Source organism: Chiloscyllium punctatum, chromosome 1 (genome assembly GCF_047496795.1).
Source record: "Chiloscyllium punctatum isolate Juve2018m chromosome 1, sChiPun1.3, whole genome shotgun sequence".
In the NCBI taxonomy this organism is placed as follows: Eukaryota; Metazoa; Chordata; class Chondrichthyes; order Orectolobiformes; family Hemiscylliidae; genus Chiloscyllium; species Chiloscyllium punctatum.
The window spans coordinates 86,456,209-86,472,377 of NC_092739.1; the positions used below are offsets into that span (position 1 = coordinate 86,456,209).

General features: G+C 40.1%; 1 protein-coding gene across 4 annotated transcripts in view; it reads right to left on the bottom strand.

Moving 5' to 3' along the window:
- Window positions 1-328: 328 nt before the first annotated feature.
- Window positions 329-16,169, bottom strand: part of mtus1b (microtubule associated tumor suppressor 1b) — a 204,178-nt gene continuing 188,337 nt past the window's right edge. For all 4 annotated transcript variants that reach the window (XM_072570273.1, XM_072570254.1, XM_072570264.1 and 1 more), the window contains 3 exons: window positions 10,788-10,907; window positions 6,631-6,728; window positions 329-3,576 (listed from right to left, as the gene is read on the bottom strand). In XM_072570273.1, the coding sequence (XP_072426374.1) occupies window positions 3,360-3,576; window positions 6,631-6,728; window positions 10,788-10,907 (435 nt within the window). In that variant the 3' untranslated portion in view covers window positions 329-3,359. The remainder of the gene's footprint in view (window positions 3,577-6,630; window positions 6,729-10,787; window positions 10,908-16,169) is intronic.

Sequence of the window (16,169 nt, forward strand, 5' to 3'; positions counted from 1 at the left end):
TTAATCTCAACTTTGCTATTCTGCAGTCTAAGCTATCATTTTTCCTTTTTTTAAAAGGCGTAGAAAACTCACTGATTGGACTGGATCAAGATTTAAAAGGCTACAAATAGTCCTATTTAGTTCTAATGCCTGTATTCCCGACCTCTAAAATGGTAATCTGATGTTGGTTGAAAAAAATGCAGCTCACCATAATTTCAAGATACACAAATTCCGAAAGTCTTTTAAAAGCAACCAAAAGTCAATGACATAGCAGATCAGAGGGACATGGACAAGAAAATCAAAGCACAATGTTTGATAGAGAAAACAATTACTTTATTCAACAAGGAAGCAACATGTGATAAATATATTGACAATGCATTAAATTTAAAAAGAATGATCACTAACAGACAAAGCACACAACAGTAAATGAAAACGTTTACAAGCTGTGTTGCACAATGTTTCAATTAACTTGACAAACTTTACTATAAACTTCTAAAGATATACATGAATAATTTTTCATCTAGTTGCACTAATTGTATCAAAATGCCTTCCTATAATAGAACAAACTCATTGATTTTAAGGGTAGAGGTTTTATATAATTTGGGTATTAACTACAAAAGTTAGAAATGATCTTCTATGGGTAACCTAGTTGTTAAAATGTTGCAAATACCTAGAACGGTATAACAATCATAACAATATGGAAACTAGCCATTGAGGGAAAAAAAAGTGTTGCTAATTTTATCAAATAATGCAACATTCTTCCAAAAATTGGAACCTCAGTTAAACAAGGTAATTGAGACTCCAACATGCGGAAATCAGTTTAAACAAATACTCTACACTAAAGTAACTGCAGAATGAGCTGCTCAGGAACCATTAGTTTTCAAACTTCTAGCAAGCTTAAAAGAAACCTCATACTTGTTTTGTAGCTCAGTGAACGTGCAAATAAAAAACCTCAACTTTAAACTGGTTGGGCCAAGGATAAACATTGAGACACATCTGCAATAATTTGACTAAATCAGACTTGACAGTCTCAATAAGTTTGTCAAAGAAAGATTGTGTTATGGCCTTTTAGAACCAACAGGATAATAGGAAATGTTTTCATTTAAAAGTTGATTTTAGTATTGAAAATTTCACATCAGCATTTCCATTGGGCAACGGTGTAAAATTGCATAGAAATTAAGCTTCCAAACCATGCTCAAATCCAATTGCCTAATGTAGTTCTCAACTCTTCTGCTTAACTGTTTATAGATGAAATTAAATTTTCAATACAGAACTTAACAAAGTTGACTGTTTCATTGAGCATTGGATCCAGTGGAAGAAACTACACCTTGGCAGATAATTTAAAGCTGTCTTATTTTTAAAAACTCATTTTCACCAAGGATATCCTGAGAAACTGTAGCATCTTATATCATGAATGCCAAGTTTGATAGCTTAAATGAACATTTGCTATGTCCATTCGCTTTTTTTAGGAGAACCTATGGCTATACTGAAAGCGTGAACAGTGTGCCATAACATAGCTGATAAAACAAAATGGGAGCAAGCATCAATTTGCAAGGGTGACAAAATATATTCATCAGCAGTAGCAACATGTGGATGTACAGTAGGAGGGGTCTATTGACAAATGCATCACTCTAGCAAAGATGGACATAAAACCAAAAATAAATTTTGACACTATTTGAACCAGCTTCAGCTGGCCTGCTTTGGAATGCAACATAATTGAAAAACCTCAAGTCTAAACACCGAATTATGCTCTAGGGACAAAATTATTTTAAATAAAAAGTGATGAAGGACTCATTTGGTCAAGGTTTCTTCACTGGTGTCACAATAGACAAAGGTAAACGTGTACAAGCTTCTGTGATCCACATTCACAAACCACTTAGCTGCCAGGATCACAATGTTCAGTAAATTGCACAAGTCAAATTGCTCTTATAAACAGATCTTAAGATTGATCCATCAGAACAACAGGATACAATCTGTTATGAAACTCCAGGTTATCTGATGTTAAAAGAAATTAAGTGCAAATAAGATTACATTGCCTTGGTTTTGTGGCAGAGTTACAAAGGCATTTGGGATTTGCATGTCGGTGTAAGTTCAGATGCCACTCAGAATATTGGTGAATGGGAAAAGATAAAAGGACAATAAAGACAGGTCACCCAGATTGCTACAGAAATCAGTTCAACTGTTATCAGAATTTGACAAATTACGTTTTGCTTCCCTTTCTCAACAGCAGAGTATTACAAGGGTGTGAAATAGAGGGCCAAAACACAGACACTAAAGGTGCAAGTATATAGCAACATGTGCATTAATAAAGTAATGATATAAACATGCTCTCAAAATTTCATTATAGTTTTCAGGGCAGTCACTGTCCAACAGATTTTCACATTGCAAAAATGCCAAGTTCATACAATTGTAACTGAAGCCAAGAACTTGTGACCAAATGAATATTTAGAGTTGTAATCTTCTTCATAACCAGCATGTATCTTTGCAGAAAAATATTCAGAAGCAACTGAAGGACCATCTGAACATTTCAAAAAAATGGAATATTTACTTTGTGGTCAAGCAGACAGATTCCCTCATTATGCTAAAAAAAATCCAAATTTTTCCCATAGCATAAGCAAATATGAACGCTCTCTCTGTGGTCTTGGGATACAAGTGCTCCACTTGCACTACTCGTTAAATGCAAAACTTTCATTTTGCTCAAGTGCTTAGATTGACAACATATTGAGTGTTCTTAAGATAAAAAAATGTTAACTCCATGGCGCTACATTTTCTCAGCTTGCGAAAGATCAAACATTTATAGATACAAGCACCTGCATAAATCTAACACTAATCAAGGACCAAATTCTGCACAGACATCCTCTGATACATTGAACAAAGCATGGAGATGAGAATATTTAGATAGATTTGGCCTACTTAGTTTATGCCATATGTTGTGCAACTTCAGACAGCAACATTAGTCCTCATTCTATTTTCTGGGAAAAGACTCTAGCAGCAATTTGCTTGCGAATAGTGAAGGCAACCCCAATACTTCAGTTTGATTTTAAACACTCAATTCATAAAATAAAAATCCTATTCACAAATCAATGAGGAAAACTCAAAATTTGTCAAATATAATCTACTTGCCCTGAGTTTACTTGTAATAGGCAAAAAGGCAAAAGCAAGATTCTTGCTGTGTTAATTAAGTGCTGTTGTGCAACATATTCTATATACAGAGTCTCATATACAATTAGAAACACTCAAAGGAAGAAATATTTTTCCAATTCTCAACCCATATAATAGGACAATAGTTTGTATGTCATGGTCAACATCCAGTAGCCCTTGTTTGTCATTATAGCCAGCGATCTCAAAAAGTCATTTTGAGTGTTATTCATTTGGAAGTGTCACCTTGGTGATGATGTAGGGCTAGATGAGGATGACACTGGGGCTTTGGAAGGCTGAAAGGATAAAGGAGATGTTGGTGACAACTTCTTAAGACCAAGAACATCGCCGTTATGTAGCTTCCACAGAAGTTCTTCATTTTCCATAGATAAGCGCTTGTTCACTTTTGATTCTTTCTGTAGTGATTCTTGTAAAACAACCTGTTCAGTCGAGAGTTGCCTGCAAAGATAAAAACATGAAAATGCATTTTGATTTAAAACAAACTTTTGTTGATCAGGGAGATAAAACCAACGCAAATCAATTCGTGGCCCCGTCTGTCAGTATATCTCCATATTTAGTGACATAAGAAATCAGAAGAATTTACTATATAAGCAGCATATGTAGCTTGGAATATCACTTTGGCAAAATCTTCACAATAGAGTCATACAACATGGAAACCGACCTTTTGGTCCAACGATAACTCATAATACATATGCAACCAATGCACTCAGACTGTTGACAGAATTTTACAATGTAATTTTTAAAAATTACAGAAAAACCTGGAGATGTGTATAAAACACAGTAATTGAAAAGCATACAACAGCCTTAAAAACCTCGTTGTAAACATGGCATAAAACTACCTCTCCATACGTAAATTAGTAGTGGTAAACTGCTGTTCATTTCACTCATGGGACATGGACAATAAATGCTGGGTCAGCCAGCAACAGTCATCACAAAATTACCCTCAAGCTGGTGAATTGCCTTCTTGAACCACTGTAATCCAAGTACTTTAAGAAGGCCCACAAAGCTATTAGGGAGGAAGTTCCAGGATTTTGTCCCAATGACCCTGAAGGAACAGTGTCTTATAAGCAGCTTTGTGAATTTCCTCAATCTTTTGTTGATGATTTACACTGCTGCTGTTGAGCAACGTTGAAGAAAATGAATCCTGGTGAATGCGGTGCCAATCAAGTGGGCTGCTTTGTCCTGATGGTGTCAAGCTTCTTGAGTGTTTTTGGAGCTGTACCCATTCAGGCAAGAGGGGAGTATTCCATTACACCCTTTGTGCTTTGTAGATGGTGGACAGGTTTGAGTGCGTCAGGTCATGAGTTACTTGCTAAAGTATTCCCAGCCTCGGACCTGAACTTTTACTCAGTATATTTATGTATAGAGTCCAGTTCATTTTCTGATCAATGGTAACCCCGAGATGTTGATAGTGGGGGAAATTCAGTGATGGTCATGCCATTGAAATTAATAGGTGAGGGATAAATCATCTCTTGTTGGAGATGATCATGTTCTAGCATTTGGGTGGCATGAATATTATCTGTTACTTTTCAGCCCAAGCCTGGACATTGCCCAGGTTTGCTGCATTTGGACATGGACTGCTTCAGTAACCGAGGCTTTGAAAATTGTGCTAAACACTGACTGTTGGTCGTGAGTCATCTCCACTCCAGTTCAGTTCACAACTACCTTGTACGCCAAGTATGACTCCAACCTGAGAGCTACACCCTCACCCTCAAATTCCCAATGCTTCCAGTTTTGCTAGATCTCTTCAATTCCATACTTCGTCCAACGTGACTTTGATCTCAAGGGCTGTCTCTCTCACCTCACTTTGCATTTCAGCTCCTTTGTCCATGTTCAATCAAAGGCTGTAATGAGGTCAGAATGTAATGTGCAGCCCTTGTGGAACACAAACTAAAGCATTAATGAGCAAATATTACTGAGGTGGTGCTGCTTGATGTCACCAACAGTCCTATGTCCCATTAATTGACAACATTACATAAATGACTCATTGCACCAAGCGCAGTAAATGAGCTTGATCAAGGATTGGCTAACAAAGGATTTAGTTCGATGGGTCATTTTTAAGCTGGCAAACTGTAACTAAGGAAATGCCATGTGCATAAATAGTGAAGCTGCAACTTTTACAATGAATGTCAATGATTTGCTTGAAGGGCCAAATATTTTGTAATTAAATTTGCTTACAATATAGAGGGAGGAAAGAAAGTTAGCATGAGAATACAAAGGTTACAAAATGGACCTGCTGAAAATTTGGCAGACAAGTGATAGAACAGAAAATCAGGATAAGCCTATTTACCATGTCCTGCACTTAACAGACGCATCCTGCATTCTTGGAGTCTATTTGAAACAAGATGATGCATATAGATGGCATGTGCAAACCGGTGATGAAATTTCCTCAACAGCACATTTGCACAATGGTTAAAATCCAATTTTACAGAGAGTCAGCCCATTGATTAATCATTGGTATACCATTTTGCCATATTATCCAAATGCATAACCATTAAAAAAATTGATGATTTTCCAGTCATAGATGTACAGCATGGAAACAGACCCCTCAGTTCAGCTCGTTCCTGCCGACCAGATACCCCAACCTCATCTAGTCCCATTGCCAGCACCTGGCCCATTTCCCTCCAAACCCTTCCTAGTCACATACCCATCCAGATGCCTTTTCAATGTTGCAACTGTACCAGCCTCCACCACTTCCTCTGGCAGCTCATTGCACACACACCACCCTGTGTGGGAAAGCGTTGCCCTATTGGTCCCTTTTATATCTTTCCCCTCTCACCCTAAATCTATGACCCCAGGGAAAAGACTTTGCCTATTTGTCCTATCCATATCCCTCATGATTTCATAAACCTGTATAAGGTCACCCCTCAGCCTCTAACACTCCAGGGAAAATAGCCCCAGCCTATTCAGTCTCTCCCCATAGCTCAAATCCTCCAACCCTGGCAAAATCCTTGTAAATCTTTTCTGAACCCTTTCAAGTTTCACAACATCTTTCCAATAGGAAGGAGACCAGAACTGCATGCAATATTCCAACAGTGGCCCAACTAATGCCCTGGGCAGCCGCAACATGACCTCCCAACTCCTGTACTCAATACTCTGACCAATAAAGGAAAGCATACCAAACTCCTCCTTCACTATCCTATCTGCCTGCAACTCTTTCAGTCATGTGGCAAAGCAAAAGTTTTACAATACTCAATACCAAGTCTCTCTATATATTCATGCCTTTCATATTTAACTTAAACTCTTCGATCTCCTTTAAGTCACCATGAAGGATGAGGAACAACTCATTTCTGCTGCTTTAACATCCATCTATCTAGAATTATTCTTGACAGCTTTCAGTGTGGACACTGACAAGTTCAAACACAGCTGATCATTAATATGAGAACTTGCATTTTTAACATTCAATTTTGCAAGTTAGTGTCATATGCAAACAGAACAAAAAATGCGACTGCTTAGTGATTGCATTAATAGACTGAATATTAATTCACTTACCGAGACACAGCGATGTGTTTATCCATTCGAGCTTTTAAGTCTTCATTTTCTTGCATCACAATTTTAAGCTTTTCATCGAGCACAGTATGTTTCTCCATCTTTGAAAAAATATAATTTTCACATTAAAGTAACTACTCTTTTCTTCCTAACTTTCAGATCACGACTGTAACCACCAGAAAATTTGAAGGAGTACAATTAGTCATGATGCATAACAAAGAATATTAAAATCAGATTAACAAGAGGCTGAGATAGAACATAGAACATAGAACAATACAGCACAGAACAGGCCCTTCGGCCCACGATGTTGTGCCGAACTTCTAACCTAGATTAAGCACCCATCCATGTACCTATCCAAATGCCGCTTAAAGGTCGCCAATGATTCTGACTCTACCCAGAGTGTGGTGGGGGCATGGAATGCGCTGCCCGTGGGAGTGGTAAAGAACCCACCCCGACATCTCCCCTATACCTTCCACCCTTCACCTTAAATTTATGTCCCCTTGTAACACTCTGTTGTACCCGGGGAAAAAGTTTCTGACTGTCTACTCTATCTGTTCCTCTGATTATCTTATAAACCTCTGTCAAGTCACCCCTCATCCTTCGCCGTTGCAACGAGAAAAGGCCGAGAACTCTCAACCTATCCTCGTACGACCTACTCTCCATTCCAGGCAACTTCCTGGTAAATCTTCTCTGCACCCTCTCCAAAGCTTCCACATCTTTCCTAAGTGAGGCGACCAGAACTGCACACAGTACTCCAACTGTGGCCTAACCAAAGTCCTGTACAGCTGCAACATCACTTCACGACTCTTGAATTCAATCCCTCTGCTAATGAACAATAATACACCATAGGCCTTCTTACAAACTCTATCCACCTGAGTGGCAACCTTCAAAGATCTATGTACATAGACCCCAAGATCCCTCTGTTCCTCCACCTGACTAAGAACCCTACCATTAACCCTGTATTCCGCATTCTTATTTGTTCTTCCAAAATGGACAACCTCACACTTGGCAGGGTTGAACTCCTCAGCCCAGCTCTGCATCATATCGAAGTCCCTCTGCAGTTGACAACTGCCCTCCTCACTGTCCACAACTCCACCTATCTTCGTATCATCTGCAAATTTACTGACCCACCCTTCGACTCCCTCATCTAAGTCATTAATAAAAATTACAAACAGCAGAGGGCCCAGAACTGATCCCTGCGGAACTCCACTTGTAACTGGGCTCCAGGCTGAATATTTACCATCTACCACCACTCTCTGCCTTCGACCGGTTAGCCAGTTTTCTATCCAATTGGCCAAATTTCCCTCTATCCCATGCCTCCTGACTTTCCGCATAAGCCTACCATGGGGAACCTTATCAAATGCCTTACGAAAATCCATGTACACTACATCCACTGCTCTACCCTCATCCACATGCTTGGTCACCTCCTCGAAGAATTCAATAAGACTTGTAAGGCAAGACCTACCCTTCACAAATCCGTGCTGGCTGTCCCTAATCAAGCAGTGTCTTTCCAGATACTCGTAAATCCTATCCCTCAGTACCCTTTCCATTACTTTGCCTACCACAGAAGTAAGATTAACTGGCCTGTAATTCCCGGGGTTATCCCTATTCCCTTTTTTGAACAGGGGCACAACATTCGCTACTCTCCAGTCCCCTGGTACCACCCCCGTTGCCAGTGAAGACGAGAAGATCATTGCCAACGGTACTGCAATTTCCTCTCTTGCTTCCCACATAATCCTAGGATATATCCCGTCAGGCCCGGGGGACTTGTCTATCCTCAAGTTGTTCAAAATGTCCAACACATCTTCCTTCCTAACAGGTATCTCTTCTAGCTTAACAGCCCGTTTCACACTCTCCTCTTCAACAATACGGTCCCTCTCGTTCGTAAATACTGAAGAGAAGTACTTGTTCAAGACCTCTCCTATCTCTTCCGACTCAATACACAGTCTCCCACCACTGTCCTTGATCGGACCTACCCTCGTTCTCGTCATTCTCAGGTTTCTCACACACGCATAAAATGCCTTGGGGTTATCCTTGATCCTATCCGCCAAGGATTTTTCATGCCCTCTCTTAGCTCTCCTAATCCCTTTCTTCAGGTCCCTTCTGGCTATCCTGTATCCCTCCACTGCTCTGTCTGAACCCTGTTTCCTCAACCTTATGTAAGCCTCCTTCTTCCTCTTTACTAGACATTCAACCTCCCTCGTCAACCAAGGCTCCCTCACACGACCATTTCTTTCCTGCCTGATAGGTACATACATATCATGGACACGTCGTATCTGCTCTTTGAAAAAGTTCCACATTTCCACCACATCCTTCCCTGACAGCCTATGCTCCCAACGTATGCTCCTCAAATCCTGTCTTACAGCATCGTAATTTCCCTTCCCCCAATTGTAAAATCTACCTTGTTGTGCGCACCTATCTCTCTCCATAACCAAGGTGAAAGTCACAGAATTGTGGTCACCATCACCAAAATGTTCACCCACTAACAAGCCCACCACTTGTCCCAGTTCATTACCGAGTACCAAATCCAATATGGCCTCCCCTCTGGTTGGACAATCTACATACTGCGTTAGAAAAGCTTCCTGGACACACTGCACAAACACCGCCCCATCCAATCTACTTGATCTAAAGAGCTTCCAATCAATATTTGGGAAGTTGAAGTCGCCCATGACTACGACCCTGTGACTTCTGCACCTTTCCAAAATCTGTTTCCCAATCTGTTTCTCCACATCTCTGCTGCTATTGGGGGGGCCTATAGTAAACACCCAACAAAGGTGACTGCACCTTTCCTATTTCTGACTTCAGCCCATACTACCTCCAGAGGCAGATCCCCCTCAAACTGCCTTTCTCCAGCCGTTATACCATTTCTAATTAGCAATGCCACACCCCCTCCTTTTTTACCACCCTCCCTAATCTTACTGAAACATCTGTAACCAGGAACCTCCAACAGCCATTCCTGTCCCTCATCTATCCATGTTTCCGTGATGGCCACAACATCGTAGTCCCAAGTACCGATCCACACCTCAAGTTCACCCACCTTATTTCTGATACTCCTTGCGTTGAAGTATACGCACTTGAGCCCATCTCTGTGTCCGCAAGTAGTCCCTGTCAGTGCTACCTTCTCCACAGCCTCCCTACAGTCTTGGGCATCCTGACACACAGCTAGCTTACCTGCTGGGCTACAAGTCCGGATCCCAACCCCCTGCAAAATTAGTTTAAACCCCCCCCGAAGAGTGCTAGCAAACCTACCCCCCAGGATATTGGTGCCCTTCTGGTTCAGGTGCAACCCATCCTGTTTGTACAGGTCCCACCTTCCCCAGAATGCAGTACAATTGTCCAAATATCTGAAGCCCTCCCTCCTACACCATCCTTGCAGCCACGTGTTCAACTGCACTCTCTCCCTATTCTTTGCCTCACTGTCACGTGGCACTGGCAACAACCCAGAGATGACGACTCTGTCTGTCCTAGCTTTTAGCTTCCAGCCTAACTCCTTGAGCTCTTGAATGACCTCCCCACCCCTCTTCCTACCTATGTCGTTGGTGCCAATGTAGTGGTAAAATCAGGACAAGTAATCAACAGCCACAGGCTCAAGTTCCGGATCATGGATTCCAATCCAAGCGTGTCAGATGACAACATTCAAAATTGCACTAATTCCCTAAAACTATCTGAATGGAAGTTACATAACCAGTCTCAATTGCCATAAAAACCCATCAACTTCATGAATGCCACTTAAGGAAATTTGGTCTACCCATGACTCCAGATCCATACTAATGTAATTGCTCATGTCGGGGTCTAGCAAGGGACTTAATTCCAGGGTAATTACAGATAGGCAACAAATATTGAGCTTGTCCACATCCTGTCCAATAAAGACAGATTAGAGTGACTGTCAATATTTAAGAAATGGATACATAAATAGCTGAAGGATAGAACAAAAGAACTAAACTTGGATTTAACTTTTGCTTTGAGAATAAAATAAAACAGGAAGAGTTTGGGTTATTTTATTTAGCTTCATTATTTGGATATCCATTTCAAAAATACAACTGTAACAAGTTACTTCTGGTTATAATGAGTCATTAACCATCTCCAATGGAAGAAATCAGAGCTTACTCTAAATACTGGTCAATTCTATGCTGGATTCCAGTCCCTTGAAATGTACATACCAGCTTTTCCATCTGCATCAACTTTTTCTCTTGATTATGTATCTTCTCATTTTTTATTTCCAGTACTGCCTTTAAACTGTCCAGTTCTTGCTGCAGGTATAGACTCAGGGGGTCAATTTTCTATTAATAAAGAAAATAGAGAGGCTTTCAATGGCATGATGCATTCAAGTCAATATTGCTTCTACTAACTTGTTGTGTTAGGATCAGAACAGGACTAGACCACTCAACTTTTTGAACTTGCTGTCCTAATGTAGATAATGGCTGATCACCCTATCAATGTTATATTTCCAAGTCATTCCCAGATATCATTAGTGACTAGAAATCTCCATCTTGAACTTAATGACTGAGGTTCCACAGCTCTCTGGGTTACAAAATTCCAAAGATGCACCACCCTGATTGACATTCCTCTTCATCTCAGTCCTAAAAGGTTTGCCTTTTTTATTGAGACCGTATCTGCTGGTTCAGAAATAGTCAAACCCACCCCCACACCAGAGAAATCTGCATCCATTATATCATCTTTGGACATGAACTTTTCATTCTCCTTCCATTCAAGAAATACTCCCTTTCACCTCCATTCTTCCAACCCCAAATGGAAACTTCACGCTTAACCACAGTAGATTCCACCTGCCATGCACTTGGCTAGTCTCCTGGCATCCCCCTCAGTTTTAATCGGCAAACTTAAAACACTAAAAAGGGATGTTCTAATTTGTTCAGAGAATTCTGTTATAGCACAGCTGGAGATAAGTGCAATGTAGAAGGAATTTAGATTTTGAAAATAATTGGATAGACAAAAATGAGATTTCCTTTTATTACATCTTTCCTCATTAAAGTTTGCAAAATATCTTTTGAAATATACATCAGTTGTTTCTCTCCACCATTGCTTGCAGACTACATAAATACAACATATGGGATTCAACATCTATTTGTATACAGTCAGAAATTAGAAACACCAGGATTATAGTCCAACAGGTTTATTGGAAACCACAAGCTTTTGGAGCCTAACACCTTTGTCAGGTGAACTGAAAGCTTGTGACTTAATATAAACCACCACTGTACTGTAACCTGGTGTCACGTAACTTCTGACTTTCTCTACCCCAGTCCAACACCAGCAGCTCCACATTTTTGTATACAGCCTTTAGCAGAAAATGGCCTTATGAAGTGTCATGGGACATCACAAAGCAAGAGTCGAAAAGTATGGTGCTGTAAAAGCACAGCAGGTCAGGCAACATCCAAGGAGCAGAAGAACTGACGTTTGGGACATGAGCCCTTCCTCACGAATGTGTCATCACTGATACAGAATCAAAGGGGTGATGGCCAAAGCTTAGTCAAAAGTGGAAGTCTAAAACATTAAAAGGTGAAATAAAAACTAAATTAACAAAAAGGATCCAGTTTGCTGATATCCAGCTACATCGTTTAGTACCTTAACTGGAAACGTGAACCACTTGATATATGACCAGTCAAATTCAAAACGATATTGGTGAAGTTGAGTCTTGACTAGATTTGAATGCCGTGCAAAGCTGTACAAGCAGAGTGGATAAAGGGTTGACAGCAGATGTAATATGTTCTGAGTTCAAAAAGCATTTGATAAAAGTTCCTCACAAAAAAAATGTTGCTGCACAAGGAAGCTCAAAGCAAAGCACTGGAGAAACTCAGTAGAGGTGGCAGTGTCTAAGAAGACAGAACACGTGTTAATATTTCAGTTAAACTTAAATGTCAACTCTCAGATGTGGCCACATTGGAGTTTCTCCAGCAGTTCCAAATAGTTTGCCTTTTATTCTGAAACCGTATCCACACCAGGTTAGATTTTAGATTTCATGTATCTACAGTACTTGACTTTCATTGAGCATGCACATGGTGTGGTGGTGATGGTGATGGTGATGGTGATGGTGCTAAATCAGAAAAGATAAGTAGATTTCCAGGAGACAAACTAAATCTAAATGAACAATGATCAACTGGACAGCCCCAATTATTTTAAATATTGGAATAAGTGCATAAGATAGGGAGCAGCCTTAGTTATACATGATCTAAAAGCAGAGTCAAGGGTTATTTGCAGGAGCAGGAAAAGGAGTTAAAACTCCAATCAAATCAGTGATGATTTTCTTAAATGGCAAAGAGTATATGTGTATTCAATGGACTAGATTGCCACTCCTGCTTGGCCAGCTTGCCCTCCAGCTCTCATCTATAATAAACCCTGTTCTCTGGTCAATGATTTAATTTTGTCATATTGAACCAGCCAATTGGTAATCTGGGTCCTATTTAACCCAAAAATGAAAAGATCCAGTCCACACCAGAGTTAGAGCCAAGCACTGAAAACAGAGATGAAAAACATTGGATAAGTCATAGATATTAGCTTTATAGTCCAGACAAGGAAAAAAGGTTGACATGAGATTATCAATTCAGTGAGGCAGTCTAAAACCATAGCAGGTTTAAGAGATAGAAGCTGGCTTTACATAGTTGGGAAAACTTGGTTGTTGGTCAGTCATGGAGAGAAAAAGTCCAGGGAGAAGAGTCATGGTAGAGGGAAGGTAGTACAAAGAGTTGGAAATTTTACTGGTGGTAAACGACAGTGCACCAGATAGTGGCATCACCCTTTGGGTGATTTGGGGTCATTTTTAGGATGACAGACTTATGCCTATTTTAAATGATTTGTCCACTACAAATCACTCCCTGAGACAATAAAGTTGCCCATAAAGACAGGCTAAGGCAACTGGATCTAAATTCTCTGGAATTCATAATTTGCAAGCTGGACGATTATGTTTTGCTTGAGTCCAGACTTAAGTATAGCTAATTCATAGGGAGGTCAGGCAGCATCCAAATAGGAGGGTCAACATTTCTGGCATAAGCCCATCACAGGGATGAAGGATGATGCCTGAAATGTTGACTCTTCTTGGATGCTCCCTGAACTGCTGTGCTTTTCCAGTGTCACATTTTGACTCTGACCTCCAGCATCTGCAGTCCTCACTTTCCCCTAATTCATGGAGAAAACAGGTTAGGGAGAGAACAAAAGCATTGCGAAGTTGAGATAGGCTGATGTTATACCAGTCCTCAATGAAATATAACAGCAGGCCAAAACTGTGTTGTCCAATGAGGAGTGAATAGTGGAAACAGATGAAAGGACAGTCCTGGTCAAAGTTGAGGGTGGGGAATTGAAGCTTGAAAGTAATTGTTCATAACCTCGGTGGTTAATACATCATCCCTTCCATCCCCACCTCATGCAATATCCTTTTAATCTCTCTCAGAACTAATTAGAACCCAGTAGAAATAAAAGTCGATTCTACGAGCCCCTCCATATCTATCAAGATGTTTGATTAAGTGTCACAGATAATGATACAAAGGAATGAGCTTTCATGTTGGGTAAACTAGCATAGGAGTAAGCTATTCATACCTGCTCTGCCATTTGATAGATCATGGCTGATCAACTGCCTCAAAATGATTTTACCATGCTTAGCCTATAAATCTTGATGTCATTAATATCTATAAATCTATCAACCCACCTTGGACATACTGACCTAAGTTTCTAGAATAGAGACTAGCATTTAGAATACTGGCTAAATAACAGGAGATACTTGGGGTCATTTTTAGGTTGACAGACTTATATCTATAGGTAAAAACAATGACTGCAGATGCTGGAAGCCAAATTCTAGATTAGAGTGGTGCTGGAAAAGCACAGCAGTTCAGGCAGCATCCGAGAAACAGGAAAATCGACATTTCGGACAATATTCCTGATGAAGGGCTTTTGCTGAAACTTCGATTTTCCTGCTCCTCAGATGCTGCCTGAACTGCTGTGCTTTTCTAGCACCACTCTAATCTAGACTTATATCTAGATCAATGATTGTCCCTGGGACAATAAAGTTGCCCATGAAAACAGGCTGAGGCAATGGGATCTAAATTGCCTGGAATTCACAATCTGAGTAAAACATATAAAATTCTGCAGTGGCTTTTGACAGGGTAAACACTGATGGCTTCCACTGCTTATGGATTTTAATAACAAAGGGTCACCATTACACGGTAAAGTGCTCATCATTTAGGACTGAGATAGGGAGAAAAATGTTCACCCAAAAGATTATGAATACTTCAAATTCTCCAGCCCATCTCAATATGGACTCTACATTTGCTAATGTATTTATTGTTGGGATAGATATATTTTTGGTCTCAAAAGAATAGAGGGATATGGGGAGCAAAGAGAAAAAAAAAGTAGAGTTTTAGCAAGTACAGTAATTTCAACAGGCCATGTGGTTCATCCAACCCTGTAGTGTCCTTGCCTAAAAAGAAAATTCTATTGTAGCCAAATTTACTATTGATCCGAAACAGGAAAGCAAGATGTAAGGGGAAGACTGTCTACACAAAAATAAAAGTAGATTGAATTAGTTTGCAAAAAACTTGACAGATTGAGTATTGTGAGAAAATGCAAGATTACTCATATAGCCTGAAAAAAAAAATGGAAAAGCAGACCATTTTAAAATAGACAAATTGCAAGATACTGCAATAGACAGGGGTCATTGTACATGAGTCTGAAAGTTAGGATCTTAACATAGCAAATTTAAAAAGTAAATGCAACATTGGGTTTTATTACAAAGGAGAGACTATAACCACAGCTGTGGAGAGCATTGATAGGACCACAACCAGACTAGTGCATATAGCTTTGGTCAGTTTGAGGTATTTAGATGTATGGGGCAGTTCAACAAATGCTTACCAGGCTGGTTGCTGGGATGACAGCTTTACCTTAAGAGTTGGTGTATCAAACGTGATGTGCTGGGAAAGCAGTCAGGCAGCATCGGAGGAGAAGAGCTGAAGAGCTTATGCCTGAAACATCGCCACTCCTGCTCCTTGGATGCTACCTGACTGGCTGTGCTTTTCCTGCACCACACTTTTTGACTCTGATCTCCAGCATCTGCAGTCCTTACTTACTTACTCCTTAAGACGTGACAACCAGGTTAAGCCTCTATTCATAGAAGTCAAGATTCAGGTGAGCTTACTGAAACAAGTTTGAGGGAATTTGATTGAGCAGATGCTGAGATGATGCAAGTGACTCAAACTAGGTTGCAGTTTAAAAAAAAGGGTCTCCTATTTGCATTGGAAATGCTGAGGAATGTCTTTGAGGGATTGGTGTTGAGCTTTTTCCCTGCAGGCAGGAGTGGAGGTTGGATCCATGAACATATTCCAGTTACAGTAGAGGCAGGATAGAGAAGTTAAGGCAGCAGTCAGATCAGCCATGATGTTTACATTGAGTAGCACAATAAGTTCAAGGAGGTTGAACCCCTATTCTGTTTTTACCCCCATTCTCAAATTACACAAGCAGAATAAATACTGATGTGTTGCACACATTAACTATATGACGAGCATAAGACTAAAGGTAAATAATTTCATGCAATATTAGTCTAG